General features: G+C 40.1%; 1 protein-coding gene across 7 annotated transcripts in view; it reads right to left on the reverse strand.

Moving 5' to 3' along the window:
- The window catches only part of fam13b (family with sequence similarity 13 member B), a 149,419-nt gene that overhangs the window by 102,001 nt on the left and 25,856 nt on the right, over positions 1 to 21,562 (reverse strand). For all 7 annotated transcript variants that reach the window (XM_067996271.1, XM_067996270.1, XM_067996268.1 and 4 more), the window contains 2 exons: positions 10,171 to 10,345; positions 6,470 to 6,608 (listed from right to left, as the gene is read on the reverse strand). In XM_067996271.1, coding sequence (XP_067852372.1) covers positions 6,470 to 6,608; positions 10,171 to 10,345 — 314 coding nt within the window. The remainder of the gene's footprint in view (positions 1 to 6,469; positions 6,609 to 10,170; positions 10,346 to 21,562) is intronic.

Genomic DNA, 21,562 nt, shown 5'->3' on the forward strand with positions numbered 1-21,562 from the left:
TTGCCCCTTGGGTATAAACCGATTCTGTATCACATTAAATGTTTCTTGAAACATTTCCCACTGATCATCAGTCGTTTTACCCATTAACAGATATGCTAATCTCCCTTTTCAGCTCACTTGTTCTGTATTCATGGAATTCCTGTTCATTTCAGGTTAAAATGTTACATTATGCCTTCTGTAATATTTTTCAGTTTTTTTTAAATTGAGAGACCACAGTGAACAGCCATGGTAGATAGTGCAGCGCACCACAGGTGGGAAAAAAAGCAAAAAATGAGGTAAAACACCAAACTTTCAAACAGTACTTGCAACATTACTGCTGCATAAGCTTCCCTTTCATTTATAAAAAGCTCCTTGGTTGACAATTTATTTTTAAATGCAACTATTCTAAAGAAAAAAATTGCACTTTATATAGTGACTTTTATAACCTCAGGATGTCCCAAAATACCTCACAGCCAATTAAATACTTTTTTTTTAAAGTGTAGTCACTGTTGTAATGTAGGCAAATCAGGCAACCAAGTTGCGCACAGCAAGGTCCAACAAACAGATTTTTATCGAGGGATAAACGTTGGCCATGACACTTAAAGAACTCCCCTGCTCTTTTTCAAATAACACTATTGGATATTTTACCTCCACCTGAGAGGAGATGCAGCCTCAGTTTAAGGTCTTCATCCAAAAGACAGCACCTCCAAAAGTGCACCACTCCCTCAGTACTGCAATGATGTGTCAGCCTAGATCAATGTTGTTCAACAAAAATTGTTGACTAGCCACAGATGTGACTATGGCAACACCGTTTTAGCCACATGCACTAATTTTAGTAGAAAATACCGTACATACATTCACAATACAGATAAATGTACTTCATGTAGATTTACTTACAAACATCTACAACCATTGAATACCCAAACACTTACAATGGTCAAAAAACACTCACACACTGCTTTTCGTCTCACCAGAGACATAGAAACTTACTGCACAGAAGTAGGCCTGGGCTGGCTCTTTGAAAGAGCTGTCCAATTTAGTCCCACATCCCAGCTTTTACCCCATAACAATGCAAATGAATCCTCTTCAAATACATGTCCAATTGTCTTTTGAAAGTTCCTATGGAATCTGCTTCCATCACTCTTTCAGGTAGTGCATTCCAGATCTTAACAATCCTCTGAAAAAAATTCTCATTTCCTCTCTAGTTCTTTTGCCAATTATTTTAAATCTGTGACCTCTGGTTACCGACCCACTTGCCAGAGGAAACAGTTTCTCCCTACTTTCTCTATCAAAACCCCTTATAATTTTGAATGGCTTCCTTGTTTTTGTATTCAATGTCCCTATTTACAAAGCCAAGTATCCCAAAAGCTTTCTTAATGACTTATCAACTTGCCCTGCCACCTTCAAAGATTTATGAATATGCACCCCAGGTCCCTCTGTTCTTGCACTCCCCTCAAAATAGTACCACTTAGATTATACTGCCTCTCAATGTTGTTCCTCCCAAAGTTCATCACTTCACACCTATCCACATTAAATTGCATCTGCCATCTGTCTGCCCATTTCACCAGTCCGTCTATGCCCTCCTGAAGTCTGCTGCTATCCTGCTCCTGCTCACTACGTTGCCAAGTTTTGTATCATCTGCAAACTTCAAAACTGTACTCCCTATACACAAGTGCAGGTCATTTATATACAAGAAAAACAACGGTCCTAATACCGATCCCTGGGGAACGCCACTGCATACTTCTCTCCAGTCAGAAAAACATCCATTCACCACTACTCTCTGCCTCCTATCCCTTGGCCAATTACGTACCCAAGTTACCACCATCCCTTTAGTCCCATGTGTTTCTATTTTTCGACTAGGTCTTGTGGTATTTTATTGAATGCCTTTTGAAAGTGCATATATACATCTACTGCACTACCTTCATCAACATTCTCTGTTACTTCGAAGAACTCAATCAGATTAGTCATTCATTTTACCACCAAACAGACAAAAAGGTTAACACACATGCATAAGTTGTGCGAATAAGAGTAATGAGATCACATACCCAACGAGTCCATATTTATTTTTTTTAATCTACGAATCAGAAATGCAATTAGCCACAGCTAGATCCCCAATTAGCCACGTGTAAGCCAAGGCTGACACCCAAGGACAAAGCAAATAAGGTTCTACAACATCCTTAAGTTAAAGCCAAGTTGTGCTTTTAGAGCAGCAAGCTGGCAGCATGGAGTTGTACGATTATGCTCCAATTGAAAAGCAAATCAAGTAAATGCAAATACATGACAATCTAAGACCTGCTTTTCTTAAAAGCATTCACAGGGCTCAGTTCACTGGTGCCAAAGTTATTGGTGATATTTTGAATAATGGGAAGATGTTGACTTTGTCAGCTTTTTACAAACATTAAAACTATAAAAGTGGTCCAGTGCTCATCAACTTCATCATGTAGTTTTTAAAAGCTCTACTGATTTCAGTAAAATCGTAACCAGCAAGTAGACAAAACTGTATTAAAACAATCTTCTCACACTCACACATAAAGCCAAAACCAATATTATAGAAGGCAATACATGTTTTATTACATTTTAGGTCAAATCATTGCTGTTCTTAAGAAGTGAATTTTAGAACTCTGATACTGTGTCCACATTTAGTTTTTCCTTTTCACTTTCCTTTCGCTACCTTATTTTTTCCTCTTCCATTTCTTATTCCTATTTGTCCAACAGTATTGCTTTATAGGCTTTTGTTACTCTATTTTACCTTCCTAACATTCACAAATCTAGCTTTTTTGATATCTTGGCTATTTAATCAATCTTCTGCTCTAGTTCTTCTCCATGTTCCAATATTCACTAATCAGAAATCTTGGGTCATTTTATCCTGCAAATGCATGCGTGACATCACAACAGCGTCTATAACTTGCCACTAGAAACAGGAGAGCTTACAATCTATCCCAGAAATGACAGAGAATTAGAAAAAACAATAATGAACATTTTGTTTTATGTTATCTATACGAAAGCAAGATTTCAAGGCAACTGTGATAAGAATTACATTATCAATTCCAAGTTTGGGATTACTCTTATACATACTAAAATACTAAGTTTCTGAATAAAATTCAGTATTATCTGATCAAAATATCAGACATGTATTCTGCAGACACAGAACATTCAAATTTCAAAGTATTGTATACTTCCTCCGAATCTCTAGACTTACAGACCCCATAATTTTACACAGCCACATTAAATATTTTTAATATTTAAATATTTTAATTAAACATTTTTATAGATCTGGTATTAGACAAAACCACACTGGGGGTCAGAATAGCAGAGGAGGCTGGGTCTCTGTTAGAAAGGAGGTCAGAAGTTGAGATCGGGTAGTGGGGCAGGAGCAGTCATCCGTGGTGCGCTCCAACAGTTATTCTCCTCTAGAGAGAGAAGATGTGGAGACTCAAGAGATGCTGGGACAGGCAAGAATGTACCATGCACGGAGGCAATCCAGCAGCCTGTTAGGGAAGGAGAGATAAAAAGAGAGTAGCAGATGAGTTGTGTAATTGGGGGATTCAATTACTCGGTTTATAGATAGAATTTTGAGCAAACCAGACCCAAAAAAATGAATGATATGTTGCCTCCCAGGTGCACGGGTCGAGATTCTGACATCCCGGGTTGACAGAATGCTGCAGAGCAGATGAGGAATCAAATGTTGTTGTCTATATGGGGAATGAATAATAGATTGAAGTGACCATGCAAAATTTAGGGAATTAGGAAGGAAGCCTAAAGAAAGGACCTCAAGTGCAGTATTTTCTGAAATACTACCTGTGTCACATGCTAGTGAAGAGAGACGGAAGGTAATTGGGCAGACAAATATGTGGCTGAAGCTTTGGTGTAGGTAAACAGGATTTTGGAATAGGTGGAGACTACACAGACCTAGATGGGCTCCAACTAAACAAAAAGGCGACGGGCGGGGGTAGAGGTGTTGGCAGGCAGGATAGATAGAATGGTGGTGGTATTGTGGTAGGCAGAGGAGAGCATCTGTACCGATTGGAGCAAACCTTAAGGTGTATCAGTGAAATACAAATCAAAGTTTAAGAAGTCCAATTCCAATGGTGGGAGAAAAAAAGTAAAAATGTTAAGGTGGGTGAGGCTTTAAGTGCCAGTGATCATATTCGACATTACAAAGATTGATGAGGTTATAAATACCCAAATAAAATTGCCAAATTTTGAGGACCAACTTTATTCATTTGAGAAGTCTTGTCAGAGTGGGCCTGGCAGGTTTGAATATGGCTAGGAGAGTGAAAGAACTACAGAGTTTCTTAAAGGTGGTGATTTGGAATGCAATGGACCAATGTGTACCCATGCAAAGCAAATGCACCAAGCTTAAAGGCACTCCTGCCTGGTTGAACAGAACTACTAAGCAACTCGAAGGAAAAAAGGCATTTACGGCCATGAAGGAAAATGGCACAGAATTAAGGCAGATTCAATGCCAAAACGCATGCCAGGATTGTAAAAAAAGGCATCAGAATAGCAAGGAAAAATTTTGAATTGTATATGGCAAGAGAAGTGAAGGATAATAAAAAGATTTTTATTTTATATTAAGAAAAACAAGGAATGGAGAGGGATTGCTGAAAGTGGGATCGGGTGAGGACATGACAACTGTGTTAATTAAGTTTTTTAATTCCATTTTTACCAAGGAAATTTGGGTAACTTATTTGATCTGGAAAGAGAACTGGAGGATGTTGCAGAGATTAAAATGCGACATTATTCATATTACTGCCAGCATGATTGCTGAACAGCTGTGCAAATAGGTGAATATATCTCAGGGGCCAGATAAAACGCATCCAAGGATCCTTAAGGAACTAATGGAGGAAATTGCAGGAACTCTGGCACCAATCTTCTGGAAATCACCAAATACTGGCGAGATGCCTGGAAACTGGAGAAAGGCAGATGCTACTCCTACTTTTAAAAAAGGTAGCAATTGACCCAGGAAACTACAGACCAGTGAGTTTGATGTCCACTGTGGGTAAAGTTATGGAAACTCTTATTAAAAAGACCATAGAGCTTCTGGATAGAAATAAATTCATAAAAGATAGCCAATACAGGCTCGTGAAGGGGAGGTCTTGCCAATCTAATTTGCTGGTTTTCTTTGATGGTGTGACAAAAGGAGCATGATAAGGGTATAGCAGTGGATGTGGTATACTTGGATTTCACTAAGGTCTTTGATACAGTTAATCTGGAAAGGCTGGTATTGAAAATAAAGAAAGCGGGAATCAACGGGTGATGATACAGGGATTGTCATCAGCCTGGGAGAAATGCTACCAGTCCCACAGGGGTCTGTTTTGGGACTTTCGTTTAATATCTTCATAAATGATCTGGAGCTAGGGATCACAAGCGCAGTGGCTAAATTTGCAGATGATACAAAGCTAATAAAGGTAGTAAACTGCAAAGTTAAACAGGATAAGCTACAGGAGCATTTAAATATACTTGGGAATTGGGCAGACAGGTGTCAGATAAAATTCAATGTAAAGAAATGTGAAGTGCTTGACATCAGGACAGAAAATCCTGCAAGGGACTATTAATTAAATGGAAAGAAAATAATATGCATGAAAAAAGAGAGAAATCTGGAAGTCCTGATTGACAATAAATTGAAGCTATCGCAACAATGCTCGGTGGCAACGAGTAAAGCAAGTTAGATGGTGGGATGCACAAAACAATCAATTTTGAGCCAAAATAGTGGAGTAATAACCCTGCCATTTTATAAACCATTGGTGCGACTGCACTTAGAATACTGTGTACAGTTCTGGTTGCCACAGTACAAAAGGCATATTGAAGCGATTGAAAGGATACAGAAGAGGGTAACCAGAATGATTATGGGGATTGAGGGACTGAATTATGAGAAGCAATTACATAAATTAGGCACATTCTCACTGGAAAAGAAATGGTTGTGAGGTGATAAGATTGCTATTTTTTAGGATTCTAAAGGGACTAGATCATGACAAGCTGTTTACCCTTGTCCAGAACCAGAATTAGAGGACATAGTCTGAGCTTGAAGGAAGGTAAATCCATGGAACGGGCTCTCTAGGGAGATGGTGAAAGCAAAAAGTGTTGATTCATTCAAATGTAAATTCTTTCAGAAAATAATATTTTGGAATACAGTGTATGAGTAATGTGAGACATGACATATGGTAAGTGTGGCATGCTTGGGAGGAACAGGTGACTTTGGACCTGTTTTCCACCAAAGCTTTCCACCAATGGCAGGTTTTCCTCACCTCATGTCTGGGTCTGTTGTAGGCTAACTGATAGTGATTGATTGCCATGATTAGTGAACAACTCCATCATTGTTGTATTATGTGACTACCAGGATGGTAGAAGGCAGACTAGATGGTCTTTTATTGTCTAGCAATTCCTATGTTCCTATATCCAAATTTAGCTGAAAATTTCATTTAACTTTTCTGTCCCCAGGAAACATAAAGTTTCATTTCAAGTAAATAAATTTAACAAATCAAGTTACCTCAACACAAAATGAATTTGAAATATCTGTGGGCAGAAACTCTTCAGTACCAAAGAAATCACTGTAATTTTCCAGAAGTTCAGACATTATATTGCTAGCTGCTTCTTGTTCTTTCATATCTTCCACATCTGTGTAAATACTGTAAAATAAATATTTAACAAAGTTTACTAAATCTTAAACCTGCTTTAACATTGTTGGGCACCTGGAGTACCAAAAGTTTCAGTTATATGTTCAGCTAAAACAATGCTGAAAATTGAGACATTTTCTTTTCCAGTAAATAGTTTCTAATGCTTTCTCTTCTATTTAGAAAAAAAATTAAATGTTAGTGAATGTTATATATACTACTAGGTGTTACTGAATTTTGAAAGCTCCGTAGTTATTGTGAGAATTCTGTATTGGACTTCCCAGTCAATATATAGTATAATAGCATTCAAAAAATTAAACCTCAAAAAAAATTAAGTTTTGCAAAATCATATGCCATAATGGCAGCACAGAGTTGTAGGTTCTCAATGCTATTCCCCACAGCATTTACAGCAAGTAGCATTTACTTGCATACAGCAAGTAACAAGAAACTGAGAACAGGTCTTTGCCTCGTTCTCAGCCAGAGAACCACCACGGTAGAGAGCAATACTAAGGGAAATAGATGAGAATGGTTAAAAAGCACAAATTGTCAAAACAAATTAGTAATATGAAAAATGTCCACAAAAATGTCCTGCATAAAGTTACTTCAGAAGATTGTAGAATTTATTCTAAATGCAGTTAAAATAGTGACACACACAAATGTCATTAAAAACAATCTTTTTTTAAGAAAGGTATTTGACTAATGCAAAATATGTTTTTGTGTAAAATAACTTCAGCACCTTACCACCATGTAGAATATTTAAATGCTCAAAAGTTTAGCCATTCTGTTATCTTTCATAATGAAAAATACTTTATTACCTTGTAATTTCTTTCCTCTGTCCAATTCTCTTCCCTCTCTTCCTGAAAGTCTTAATCCCTTATAGGGGTCCCACACACAACAGTCAAAGTAGCTTGCCTAAGTGACCATTATCCATGCATGAGCAAGACAGTGAGTACTTGCAGGCTGTTCAACTGTGGAAAATATCGCAGCCAAGACCAACCCTGTTCTCATCTGACCGTTACCCATTGAAATCCATCAGAGGTTCCAGGATAGCAAATCTAGCAGGAAATCCATGGATAATAGTCAAGAGCAAGAACTCTTGTCAATTTTTGCTTCTATAATCAAACAGTAGCATTCCAAGATGCTGCCTCAGCTGAGATTAGCTTATTCAGCAAAGGCAAAGAATCAAACCTGGGACCTTCCTGGTCTGTATGGCTCAGGGATTGTCTTTATATCTGAGGAATGTTTTTCTTCATTTATAATAAGTTATTTTAAAAAACTGTTCAGGGCAAACATTCCCAGAATAATTCATGTTCCCAAGCCTTTATTTAAAGAAACTAAGTGTCAGCGGATGTTGGAGAGGAAGTAGTTTGAATCAAAACAAATTCTTCTTTTAAACCAATTATAACACTGCTTTTCAGCACAGCAAGGATTTCAATTAAACATGTTTATTTTGCAAAAACAAAAATCTATCATACATTGAGCAATTCAGATTCTAGGCAGATGTGACATTTTTGGTACAGCACAAGTTCAGTATAAAGTGAGTGAAACTATTAAAGGGATTCAATTCTTCAACTGCGCTGACCTGAAACGATTATTTGCAAAAAAAAATTGCCCAGTCATTTGGATAAAGTATGTCAATACTCCTACTTTGGACACTGTTTGCCTATGTAACAGAGACTTTTTAAAAATTCGTTCATGGGATGTGGGCGTCACCAGCAAGACCAGCATTTATTGCCCATCCCTAATTGCCCTCGAGGTGGTGGTGGTGAGCTGCCTTCTTGAACCGCTGCAGTCCATGTGGTGAAGGTTCTCCCACAGTGCTGTTAGGTAGGGAGTTCCAGGATTTTGACCCAGCGACGATGGAGGAACGGCGATATATTTCCAAGTCGGGATGGTGTGTGACTTGGAGGGGAACGTGCAGGTGGTGTTGTTCCCATGTGCCTGCCGCCCTTGTCCTTCTAGGTGGTAGAGGTCGTAGGTTTGGGAGGTGCTGTCAAAGAAGCCTTGGCAAGTTGCTGCAGTGCACCTTGTGGATGGTACACATTGCACGGTGGTGGAGGGAGTGAATGTTTAGGGTGGTGGATGGGGTGCCAATCAAGCTGGCTGCTTTGTCCTGGATGGTGTCGAGCTTCTTGAGTGTTGTTGGAGCTGCACACATCCAGGCAAGTGGACAGTATTCCATCACACTCCTGACTTGTGCCTTGTAGATGGTGGAAAGGCTTTGGGGAGTTAGGAAGTGACTTACTCACCGCAGAATACCCAGCCTCTGACCTGCTTTTGCAGCATTTCAAAAAGCAATTCTTTGTACTTGAAACATCCGACAGATGTGATAAGGCACTTTATAAATGCAAGTTCTTATTTCTTTCTTTGATACCCAGGATCAGTAGGTCCCAGGTAAAGTTTATTCACATGAACCACATCCAGAATCAAGTCCCCTTTTCTTCACTCTAGCCTATCATAACTTTGCCTCAATTCCAATCTAAAAAGAAAACCTTCTACTTTTTTTTTTCCTTCATTCAACCTTTTCACATCAACTTGATCAAGACTGCTGTTTGGTGTTGTGGATTTGTGCCATTAAGAACTGGATCATGAGACACAAGGACCCCGAAGGTGACGCAGTGAAGAGCCATGATGAGAACTGAGTTACAAGGAAAGAATGAAGAAACTTGAATTCATCGGCCATGAAAGGAAGCAAGTGATAGGTGATCTCATTGTGGAAACAAGATAGTAAACTGTGTAGAAAATAAATAAAAAAGCTACCTGCCCCTTTAACTCGTGACTAAATGACCTCTCTCCTCTGTATTGATCTTGTAATTTCTATAAGGAGCTTTAAAACCAGCACCAAGAATTTCATTATGTTGTTGTGAGCTAGATGTCACCGCCAACATGCAACAAGCATTTATATAGTGCCTTTAATGTGGAAAAGCAGCCCAAATCCCAAAAGTGAAACAACCATGTTCTAATCCAATGCAACTTTCGATGGATTTAACATTTAACCCAACATTGAGTTACTAATAAAAGTTACCACAAAGCATTGGGTTTAGTGGCACAATTTATTATAACATTGGTCAGGGTTCCGGTTTTATTAACTTCCATTGTTAAATATCATTCAAATATGATTAAATGCAGACATAAAGAACTCAGTCTTACAATATATCAACAGTGATGCCAAAATTCCAGATTTTTATATTAAAATCTAAACAGTCCACATTTAAATCACAAAATTTCTTTACATCAAGTTCTCACAATGTTAATTTTTGTTCAGCAAATGCAGTTAAAAAAAATCTAACTTAATGAGACTGCACCAGTGTATGAATGCACAAATATATTCACACAGTTTTCTGTTCATCTAATATCAACAGAAATCAAGTCAGATGTGAAATTCCTTCCTTTTTGGTTCTAACAGATATATTCTGATATGAAAACTGATTTCGCTGTGACAAAGAAACCCAAACATTCTTGCAAAAACATTCAAAAATGTGAAGAATTGAATAAAATCCTGTACATAGGATACATATTCAAAAAACCAATATTAAAAACCAAGTATAGAGTCTACAAATAAAAGTGTTACACTTACTGGAAAACATCCAGGCCAAATACAGCAGCAAGATTCCTTGAAGTCCACTTTTCTTCCTTTTGGAATGCGACCTTGACCAGGAATCTACAGAGGAACTTCAGGAGATTGTAGTTAACAGCTGGAAGCTCATCTAAGAAGCATTTCAACTTCCCTCCAAGTTCATCCTCAATATTGTCTGAAAAATATATATACAGCTAAAAATTAAAAAGTTTTAATAAATATACTGCATACATAAAACACTGCCATCTTGAGTTTGTATAAAAAGCTACGTTTTCTGAAAAGGAACATTTCTGATCTTTTTCTTTTTAAAAAGTATAATTTCTATGAAGCTGATTTTTGGTGCTTTCAAACCAAATTCCAATTCTTTGTGCACACACAAAACAATCTATTATACTTGGCTCCTCAGTATTCTCAATTACGGAAATTTCCTGCTAACCAGACTAATTTTAAGAAACTAACTATAGCTATAAGCTGGCTTGCATGTAAAAATTTACAACAGATTTAGAACAAAGTCCAAGTAATTTTCACCCCTGCACCCACCAATAAAAATGTTTGCCACAATAATTCTAGCATTGCCATCAAAGGACTGAGCAAATGTTGTCCTTATTCAACAAACAATAATTAGAACAAGAGTAAGACTAGTTTTAGTGGAGTCATTGTAATTTAAAATTATAACCTGTAGGAATTTTGCCATCCACTTGGGGGTGGGGGTGGGGGGGGGGGGGGGGGGAACTAAAGGCGTCTCCTTCATTCATTCACATTGTTGTTCAGAGACCTACATGTTCATTGAAAACTCGTGGGAAGTACTTACCCTCAGCTGTCAATAATGTTTTAGTAATATATAACTATAATCTTTCACAGTTCTCTAGATTCACGAACTGTCCCTCTAGATTGGAAAATTGCACATGTCACTCTGCTTTTTAAGAAAGGAGAGAGAGGAAAACCAGGGAATTATAGACCAGTTAGCTTAACATCTGTTGTGGGGAAAATGCTGGAGTCTATAAATAAGGATCGGGTGACTGAACACCTCGAGAATTTTCAGTTAATCAGAGAGAACCAGCATGGATTTGTGAAAGGTAGGTCGTGCCTGACAAACCTGATTGAATTTTTTGAAGAGGTGACTAAAGTAGTGAACAGGGGAATGTCAATGGGTGTTATTTATATGGACTTCCAGAAGGCATTTGATAAGGTCCCACATAAGAGACGGTTAGCTCAGATAGAAGCCCATGGAATCGAGGGAAAAGTATGGACTGGGTTAGGAAGTTGGCTGAGCGAAAGGCGACAGAGTAGGGATAATGGGTAGGTACTCACATTGGTAGGATGTGACTCGTGGAGTCCCGCAGGGATGTGTCTTGGGGCCTCAATTATTCACAATATTTATTAACGACTTAGATGAAGGCATAGAAAGTCTCATATCTAAGTTTGCCGATGACACAAAGATTGGTGGCATTGTAAGCAGTGTAGATGAACACATAAAATTACAAAGCGATATTGATAGATTAGGTGAATGGGCAAAACTGTGGCAAATGGAATTCAATGTAGACAAATGTGAGGACATCCACTTTGGATCAAAAAAGCATAGAACAGGGTACTTTCTAAGTGGTAAAAAGTTAAAAACAGTGGATGTCCAAAGGGACTTAGGGGTACAGGTACATAGATCATTACTGGTCATGAACAGGTGCAGAAAATAATCAATAAGGCTAATGAAACGCTGGCCTTTATATCGAGAGGACTAGAGTACAAGGGGGCAGAGGTTATGCTGCAGCTATACAAAACCCTGGTTAGACCGCACCTGGAGTACTGTGAGCAGTTGTGGGCACCGCACCTTCGGAAGGACATATTGACCTTGGAGGGAGTGCTGCGTAGGTTTACTAGAATGATACCCGGACTTCAAGGGTTAAGTTACGAGGAGAGATTACACAAATTGGGGTTGGATTCTCTAGGGTTTCGAAGGCTAAGGGGTGATCTGATCGAAGTTTATAAGATATTAAGGGGAACGGATAGGGTGGATAGAGAGAAACTATTTCCGCTGGTTGGGGATTTTAGGAGTAGGGGGCACAGTCTAAAAATTAGAGCCAGTCCTTTCAGGAGCGAGATTAGAAAACATTTCTACACACAAAGGGTGGTAGAAGTTTGGAACTCTCTTCTGCAAACGGCAACTGATACTAGCTCAATTGCTAAATTTAAATCTGATAGAGATAGCTTTTTGGCAACCAAAGGTATTAAGGGATATGGGCCAAAGGCAGGTATATGGAGTTAGATCACAGATCAGCCATGATCTTATCAAATGGCGGAGCAGGCACGAGAGGCTGAATGGCCTACTCCTGTTCCTATGTTCCTAAGCATAAGAATTGCTTCAGTAAAATGTCTAGTATTTAGGGTCAATTGGAACCCTTCACATGCTGCTCCAAGAAGTGGTTGTTGAACAAGATTAACATATCATAAGGTTTAGAATAGCTGTGGAAAAGGACACGGACCACTCTAAAGCAAAAATACTCAATTGGAGGAAGGTCAATTTCAATGGGATAAGAACAGATCTGGCCCGGGTAAATTGAAATTAAAAATAGGCAGGCGAAACTGTAATTGAACAGTGAGTGGCCTTTAAAAAGAGATCGCTCAGGTACAGTCTAGGCACATTCCCACGAGGCAGAAAGATAGGGCAACTAAAGCCAGAACTCACTGGATGACATAAGAGATAGTGAGTAAGATGAAGTGGAAAAAGGAAATAAGAGGGACAAAGAGAGAGTACGAGAATAGACTGGTGGCCAACATAAAAAGGGAATCCAAAAGTCTTCTACAGACATGTAAACAGTAAATGGGTAGTAAGAAGGGGTGGGGCCGATTAGGGACCATAAAGGAGATCTACTCATGGAGGCAGAGGGGATGGCTGAGGTACTAAATGAGTACTTTGCATCTGTCTTTACCAAGGAAGATGCTGCCAGAGTCTCAGTAACGGAAGATATAGTTGAGATACTGGATGGGCTAAATATTCATAAAGAGGTACTTGAAAGGCTAGCTGTACTTAAAGTATTGTAAACAATTTTACAACACCAAGTTATAGTCCAACAATTTTATTTTAAATTCACAAGCTTTCGGAGGCTTCCCCCTTCGTCAGGGTTGACAATTGTAAAATTGTTTACAATTGTCAACCCCAGTCCATCACCGGCATCTCCACATCGTACTTAAAGTAGATAAGTCACCCAATCTAGATGGGATGTATCCTAGGTCGCTGAAGGAAGTAAGGGTGGAAATTGCGGAGGTACTGGCCATAATCTTCCAAACATCCGTAGATACAGGGGTGGTGCCGGAGAAGTAGAGAATTGCAAATTTTACACCCTTGTCCAAAAAAGGCTGCAAGGATAAACACCGCAACCAAAGGCCAGTCAGTTTGACCTCAGTGGTGGGGAAACTTTTAGAAACAATAATCCGGGACAAAATTAACAGTCACTTGGACAGGTGTGGATGGATTAGGGAAAGCCAGCACGGATTTGTTAAAGGCAAATCGTATTTAACTAACCTGATAAGAGTTTTTTGATAAGGTAACAGAGAGGGTAGATGAAGGCAATGCAGTTAATGTAGTATCTCTGGACTTTCAAAAGGTGTTTGATAAAGTGCCGCATGGTAGGCTTTATCATCAAGATTGCGGCACATGGAATAAAGGGGGGCAGTAGCAACGTGGATACAGAATTGACTATTTGACAGGAAACAAAGAGTAGTGATGAATGGTTGTTTTTCAGACTGGAGGGAGGTGTACAATGGTGTTCCCCAGGGGTCGGTGCTGGGACCGCTGCTTTTCTTGGTATGTATTAAGGACTTGGACTTGGGTGTACAGGGCACAATTTCAAAATTTGCAAATGACACAGAACTTGGAAGGGTAGTAAACAGTGAGGAGGATAGTGACAGACTTCAAGAGGATATAGACAGGCTGGTGGCATAGGCAGATACGTGGAAGATGAAATTTAATGCAGAAAAATGCGAAGTGACACATTTCGATAGGAAGAACGAGGAGAGGCAATATAAACTAGAGGACACAACTCTAAAAGGGGTTCAGGAACAGAGAGATCTGGCGGTATATGTGCACAAATCGTTGATGGTGGCAGGGCAGGTTGAGAAAGCGGTTAAAAAAGCATACGGGATCCTGGGCTTTATAAATAGAGGCACAGAGTACAAAAATATGGAAGTCATGATGAACCTTTATAAAACACTGGTTCGGCCACAACTAAAGCATTGTGTCCAGTTCTGGGCACTGCACTTTAGGAAAGATGTGAAGGCCTTGGAAAGGGTGCAGAAGAGATTTACCAGAATGACTCCAGGGATGAGCGGCTTTAGTTACGTGGATAGACTGGAGAAGCTGGGTTTGTTTTCCTTGGACCAGAGACGGTTGCGAGGAGATTTTGATAGAGGTATTCAAAATCATGAAGTGTCTGGACAGAGTAGAGATAAACTATTCCCATTGACAGAAAGGTCAAGAACCAGAGGACATAGATTTAAGGTGATTGGCAAAAGAACCAAAGGTGACAGGAGAAAAAACTTTTTGTTTTTACACAGCGAGTAGTTAGGATCTGGAATGCACTGCCTGAGGGGGTGGTGAAGACAGATTCAATCATGGCCTTCAAAAGGGAACTGGATAAGTACTTGAAAGGAAAAAATTTGCAGGTCTATGGGAAAAGGGCAGGGGAGTGGGACTAGCTGGATTGCTCTTGCATAGAGCCGGTGCAGACTCTATGGGCCGAATGGCCTCCTTCTATGCTGTAACCATTCTATGGTTCTAAGATAAGCTCAGACTTTGCCTTCTGGGCCTTAACCTGCCAAACATTTAACACGAGGAATTGTTCCCATAAGCCAGTTTCCCAACCTTTGGCATGAACTGCAGGCCCCTACAAATGGTGGATCTTGTGCTGCATGCAACTGGAATTTCTCCTAATGACAAGCTCCAGCAAGGCTCCAATTAGCTAGAATGTGCTGCCCATTAAAAGGTGCTGTACCAACCAGTCTAGGTATTGGTAAACATGTCAACCCTAAAAAGCTTACAAGTTGTATCACACTACTACAAACAAGAATAAGAATAAAACCAGATGGACCACTCAGCTGCAACCTAGACATCGAATGCAGACACGATGAAGGCACACCCAGCCCAGCCGACTCGGCAAAGTCCTCTTCACTAACATCTGGGAAGTGGTACCAAAGTTGGGACAGCTGTCCCACAGGCTAGTCAAGCAACAGCCTGAAAGGTATGATTCTGTAAGTATGCCTATCACTCAACGTCCCAGACTCCTTCACCACCACTGCTGGGTATGTCCTGTCCCACTGGCAGGGCAGACCCACCAGAGATGGGGACACAGTGGTAGACAGTCAGGTGGGAGTGGCCCTGGGAGTCCTCAACATTGACACCAGACCCCTTGAAGTTTCATGAGTTCAGGTCAAACATGGGCAAGGAAACCTCCTGCTGATTACCACCTACTGCCCTCCCTCAGCAGATGAATCAGTACTTCTCCATTTTGAGCACCATTTGGAGGAAGCACTGAAGGTAGCAAGGGCACAGAATATACTCTGGGTGATGGACTTCAAGGTCCATCACAAAGAGTGGCTCGGTAGTACCACCACTATCCAAGCTAGCAGGACAAATCCAACCCGGCCAATTACCGTCATATCAACCTATTCTCAAACATCAGCATAGTGACAGAAGGAGTCATCAACAATGCTATCAAGCGGCATTTGCTCACCAACAACCTGTTCACCGATGCTCAGTTTGGGTTCTGCCAGGATCACTCGGCTCCAGACCTCATTACAGCCTTGATCAAAATATGGACAAAAGAGCTGAATTCCAGAGGTGAGGTGAAAGTGGCTGCCCTTGTCATCAAGGCAGCATTTGACGGAGTGTGGCATCAAGGAGCCCTCGTAACACTGAAGTCAATGGGGATCGGGGGGAAACTCTCCAGTGGTTGGAGTCATACCCGGCTCAAAGGAAGATGGTTGTGCTTGTTGGAGGTCAATCATCTCAGCCCCAGGACATTGCTGCAGGAGTTCCTCAGGGCAGCATCCTAGGTCCAACTATCTTCAGCTGCTTCATCAATGACGTTCCCTCCATCATAAGGTCAGAAGTGGGGTTGTTCTCTAATGATTGCACTGTGTTCAGCTCCATTAGCAATTCCTCAGATGATGAAGCAGTCCATGCCGCATGCAGCAAAGCCTGGACAACATCCAATCTTGGGCTGATAAATGGCAAGTAACATTCGCGTAACACAAGTGCCAGGCAATGGTAATTTCCAACAAGAGAAGGACAAGGGCAGCGGGTGCATAGGAACACCATCACCTTCAAATTACATACCATCCTGACCATGACATACATTGCTGTTCCTTTATCATCGCTGGGTCAAAATCTACTAACAGCGGGGAGTACCTTCACCACATGGACTGCAATGGTTCAAGAAGGCAGCACACCACCATCTTCTCAAGGGCGTCTAGGGATGGAAAAGAAACGGTGGCCTTGCCAGATAAGCCCATATCCAGAGAATGAATTTTAAAAAACTAGTCAGGCAGTGTAAATAAGTTGTGGAGAGTGGGTTTCTATGTATGGATGTGTGGGGAAGGGATATTTTAGAGAAAAGTACAGAAATAGTTTCTGTATTTTTGTACCAATGTGAACTCTAGCAATTTTTATTAAACATCAGACCTCATATTTCTTGATCTTCAATAAGCATGCACCTTGAGACAAAGCCAGTCCCCTTTCTGTAATGCTTGAATTATGAAATGTCTTTCAGAGTGGAGCTGTTTAAATTAGATGAACTCCTGGATCAAACAGATCTGTTCTCCCATCCTCACTATTCTGTAGAGTACAAAATAATGGAACCAAAACCCTTAAGTTCCTATCCTGATTAAACATTTTCTACAGGATTTCTGAAGTACAAAAATACAGAAGCTATTTCTGTACTTTTCTCTAAAAGATCCCTTCCCCACACATCCGTACATAGAAACCCACTCTCCACAACTTATTAGGAGGGTGGGAAAAGCTGGCTGATCCAGCTCAGGATTTTAAGCGATTCTATTCTAATAAAAGTTTAATGATAACTTCATGCAATAATCCCCAGAACTATCCCACTCCATGCTCCCCCTTACTCATCCGACAGATTTTACATAGAAAGTGATGAATATATGGAATGCTCATGGAGGCAGACAGTCAGTAAATTAAGAGAAATGCATTTGAGAGATAGTGTAATATTTTGCAAAATCAAGGATCAGGGTGGTGCACCATTATGGTTTTTTTATGCACCTGTAAATTCTTATGCATTATTACATGCTGTTCCACCATGGAGTCCCCTGCTAATATTGTTGAGGGAGATGCTGAAATCACAGAAGGGTTACAGAAGCAGCAAGGTAGGGGCTTTTATTTTCAGCTTCCTGTTCCCCACCCTTTCTGGGATGCTCGGTATCTCAAGTGGATCCTCCTTTGGTTTTAGAAGAGGACTGCTTCTTTGTTGAGGAGGCTTTCATCAGATGTTATGCCTAACCAGGTTAAGGATCATACTTAGACTTCCTTGTAAGCTCTGCAGATGCTTTGTGGAGCACTATCTACCTGGTCATGAAAAAAACCCTTGCTCAAGAGCAACACGATGATCGCAGACACGATGGGCCGAATGGCCTCCTTCTGTGCCATAAATTTTCTGATTCTAACAGATTTAAAATCAGTTGCTGGCCTCAACTGTGACCAAACTAATTGGCCTCAGTAGCCCATACAAGTCACGATAAATTAAACCTGAAGGCACAATAGGAGAAAAAAAGGACTGACTGAAAAAAATGACCTTAGATACTGCAAGAGTGTAAAAGGGCACCTGACCCATGCAGGTGTGAAGTTCTTAAATGATGATATTCTTGGGTGGTTCTGCTCCATCACCCCTACTTAAAAATTAGATGAAGTTCCAATTTGTATACAATAGTTGAATAAATGAACAAGAATTCTGTTTGTTCTTCTGTAGAAAGCTAAAATAATGCATGAGGTAATAGTTCAGGAAATGGTGTCAAACTATGTTAACCCAAGGTACAATTTATAGCAAAAAAGTGGGTGTGATTTCGTAGTTAACCTATTGATATCTGAAACAAGATGCAATCGGTCACCAAAGTCACCATTAACACTTTCTGCCAAAATAAAAATATTACTTCACTTAGTCTATGGTGCATAAAAACAACAAACGCTGAGTTCAAGAACTTTTTACGCCAATTTGCCTAAAACCAGATTAGAATCTCAAGGAGTTAACTAGTGAATGAAGTCCAGAAGATATTTTCATGAACTGGACATCCATATTGATACACCAAACACAGAAGATAAACCAGCTGCAACAAGAACCCTAAGCGAGCGAGAGAAAACCCCCCGATGCAGCAATATCTGCAGATAAAATGCAATGGTTGCAATATCACATCTTTGCAAAGTATAGCTCTGGTCCCACCACCAGTACAAGTAAATCTTTCCCATTTAATGCTGTAAGCTTTCAGAATTTCATAGATGCCAGGAGTGTTTCAACAACTAAAGGAGAGAAGCCTTGTTTGGTCAGACTAGTCTTCTCAAAGAGGAGCTTCTGTGGGTTAATGTATAGTATCTGGCCCTCCATCCACAATAATGTCTGTGCAGAATGAGTTTGAGAATCAGGTTTTCTTTAGCCAATAGAGATCACCAAAATGATGACAATTTCTTATTTGAATATTGTGATTGATCCTACCCTGGTTATGGGAGTAAATAAAGAATAAATACAATAAAACTTTCCATTTCATGCATTCCATGAGCTGTGGAGAGCTACTGCTTAGCTCCCAAAATTGAACTCCAGCAATCTTGTGTTTTAGAAGGTCACCTCAAATTTAGTCTCTGGAAAGTGCCATCTGTTAAAAATGATCTGAGCTGATTTATGGTGGAAAGAAACCCTCACGAAGCTAGACCTTGTCCCTTCAAAGGCATCTGCTATGATGTTCTGTAAGGTGTTGAGCAAAAAGGTTTCAACATCAATGCCATAATGTACAGGTAGAGAAGCTTCTTTGTTTGTTTGTTTCTATGCATCATATAACGTTATCCTTCCAGACCTCTAAAGTGTTATTGCACAGATGTTCCCTGAAGAGTTGGGCTAATCAAACTGCTCACAGCTCATGCCTATTTGCACATCAGAACTTTGTAATTGGGTTCACATTCCTTTGTCCCATTGTACCAGTCACCAGAGTGGGAAATACGTGCAAACTGCAGCTGGAATTTGCAGAACATATGTCTTTTGCGAGAAATATTTCAGAACCTCAGCCAAATCCCTGGATCATCTTAACCTCAATCTCTCAGGCCATAGGAACATAGGAACAGGAGTAGGCCATTCAGCCCCTCGTGCCTGCTCCGTCATTTGATAAGATCATGGCTGATCTGTGATCTAGCTCCATATACCTGCCTTTGGCCCATATCCCTTAATACCTTTGGTTGCCAAAAAGCTATCTATCTCACAATTAAATTTAACAATTGAGCTAGTATCAATTGCCGTTTGCGGAAGAGAGTTCCAAACTTCTACAACCCTTTGTGTGTAGAAATGTTTTCTAATCTCACTCCTGAAAGGTCTAGCTCCAATTTTTAGACACTGCCCCCTACTCCTAGAATCCCCAACCAGCGGAAATAGTTTCTCTCTATCCACCCTATCCGTTCCCCTTAATATCTTATAAACTTCGATCAGATCACCCCTTAACCTACGAAACTCTAGAGAATACAAACCCAATTTGTGTAATCTCTCCTCGTAACTTAACCCTTGAAGTCCGGGTATCATTCTAGTAAACCTACGCTGCACTCCCTCCAAGGCCAATATGTCCTTCCGAAGGTGCGGTGCCCACAACTGCTCACAGTACTCCAGGTGCGGTCTAACCAGGGTTTTGTATAGCTGCAGCATAACTTCTGCCCCCTTGTACTCCAGTCCTCTAGATATAAAGGCCAGCATTTCATTAGCCTTATTGATTATTTTCTGCACCTGTTCATGACACTTCAATGATCTATGTACCTGAACCCCTAAGTCCCTTTGGACATCCACTGTTTTTAACTTTTTACCATTTAGAAAGTACCCTGTTCTATGCTTTTTTGATCCAAAGTGGATGACCTCACATTTGTCTACATTGAATTCCATTTGCCACAGTTTTGCCCATTCACCTAATCTATCAACATCACTTTGTAATTTTATGTTTTCATCTACACTGCTTACAATGCCACCAATCTTTGTGTCATCGGCAAACTTAGATATGAGACTTTCTATGCCTTCATCTAAGTCGTTAATAAATATTGTGAATAATTTGAGGCCCCAAGACAGATCCCTGCGGGACTCCAATAGTCACATCCTACCAATGTGAATACTTACCCATTATCCCTATTCTCTGTCGCCTTTCGCTCGGCCAATTTCCTAACCAAGTCGGTACTTTTCCCTCGATTCCATGGGCTGCTATCTTAGCTAACAGTCTCTTATGTGGGACCTTTTCAAATGCCTTCTGGAAGTCCATATAAATAACATCCATTGACATTCCCCTGTCCACTACTTTAGTCACCTCTTCAAAAAATTCAATCAGGTTTGTCAGGCACGACCTACCTTTCACAAATCCATGCTGGCTCTCTCTGATTAACTGAAAATTCTCGAGGTGTTCAGTCACCCGATCCTTAATTATAGACTCCAGCATTTTCCCCACAACAGATGTTAAGCTAACTGGTCTATAATTCCCTGGTTTCCCTCTCTCTCCTTTCTTAAAAAGCAGAGTGACATGTGCAATTTTCCAATCTAGAGGGACAGTTCGTGAATCTAGAGAACTTTGAAAGATTAGAGTTAGGGCATCTGCAATCTGCTCACCTACTTCCTTTAAAACCCTGGGATGGAAACCATCTGGTCCTGGGGATTGGTCACTCTTTAGTGCTATTATTTTCATTACTGTTGCTTTACTTATGTTAATTTTATCGAGTCCTTGTCCCCGATTCAATATTAGTTTTCTTGGGATTTCCGGCATGCTATCCTCTTTTTCTACTGTAAATACTGACACAAAGTAATTATTCAACATGTCCGCCATTTCCCCATTGTCAATGACAATATCCCCACTTTCAGTTTTTAAGGGGCCAACGCTGCTCCTGACCACCCTCTTTTTCCTAATATAACTATAAAAGTTCTTTGTATTGGTTTTGATATCCCTTGCAAGTTTCTTTTCATACTCTCTTTTTGTAGCTCTTACTATCTGTTTTGTGACCCTTTGTATCTTTCCCATTCGCCAGGATCTGTGCCATTTTTTGCCTTTTTGTATGCCCTTTCCTTACGTCTTATACTGTCCCTTACTTCTTTAGTTGTCCATGCCTGTTTTTTTTTGGCAAGTAGAGTTCTTGCCCCTCAGGGGTATAAACCGGTTCTGTATCACG

Source organism: Heptranchias perlo, chromosome 14 (genome assembly GCF_035084215.1).
Source record: "Heptranchias perlo isolate sHepPer1 chromosome 14, sHepPer1.hap1, whole genome shotgun sequence".
In the NCBI taxonomy this organism is placed as follows: Eukaryota; Metazoa; Chordata; class Chondrichthyes; order Hexanchiformes; family Hexanchidae; genus Heptranchias; species Heptranchias perlo.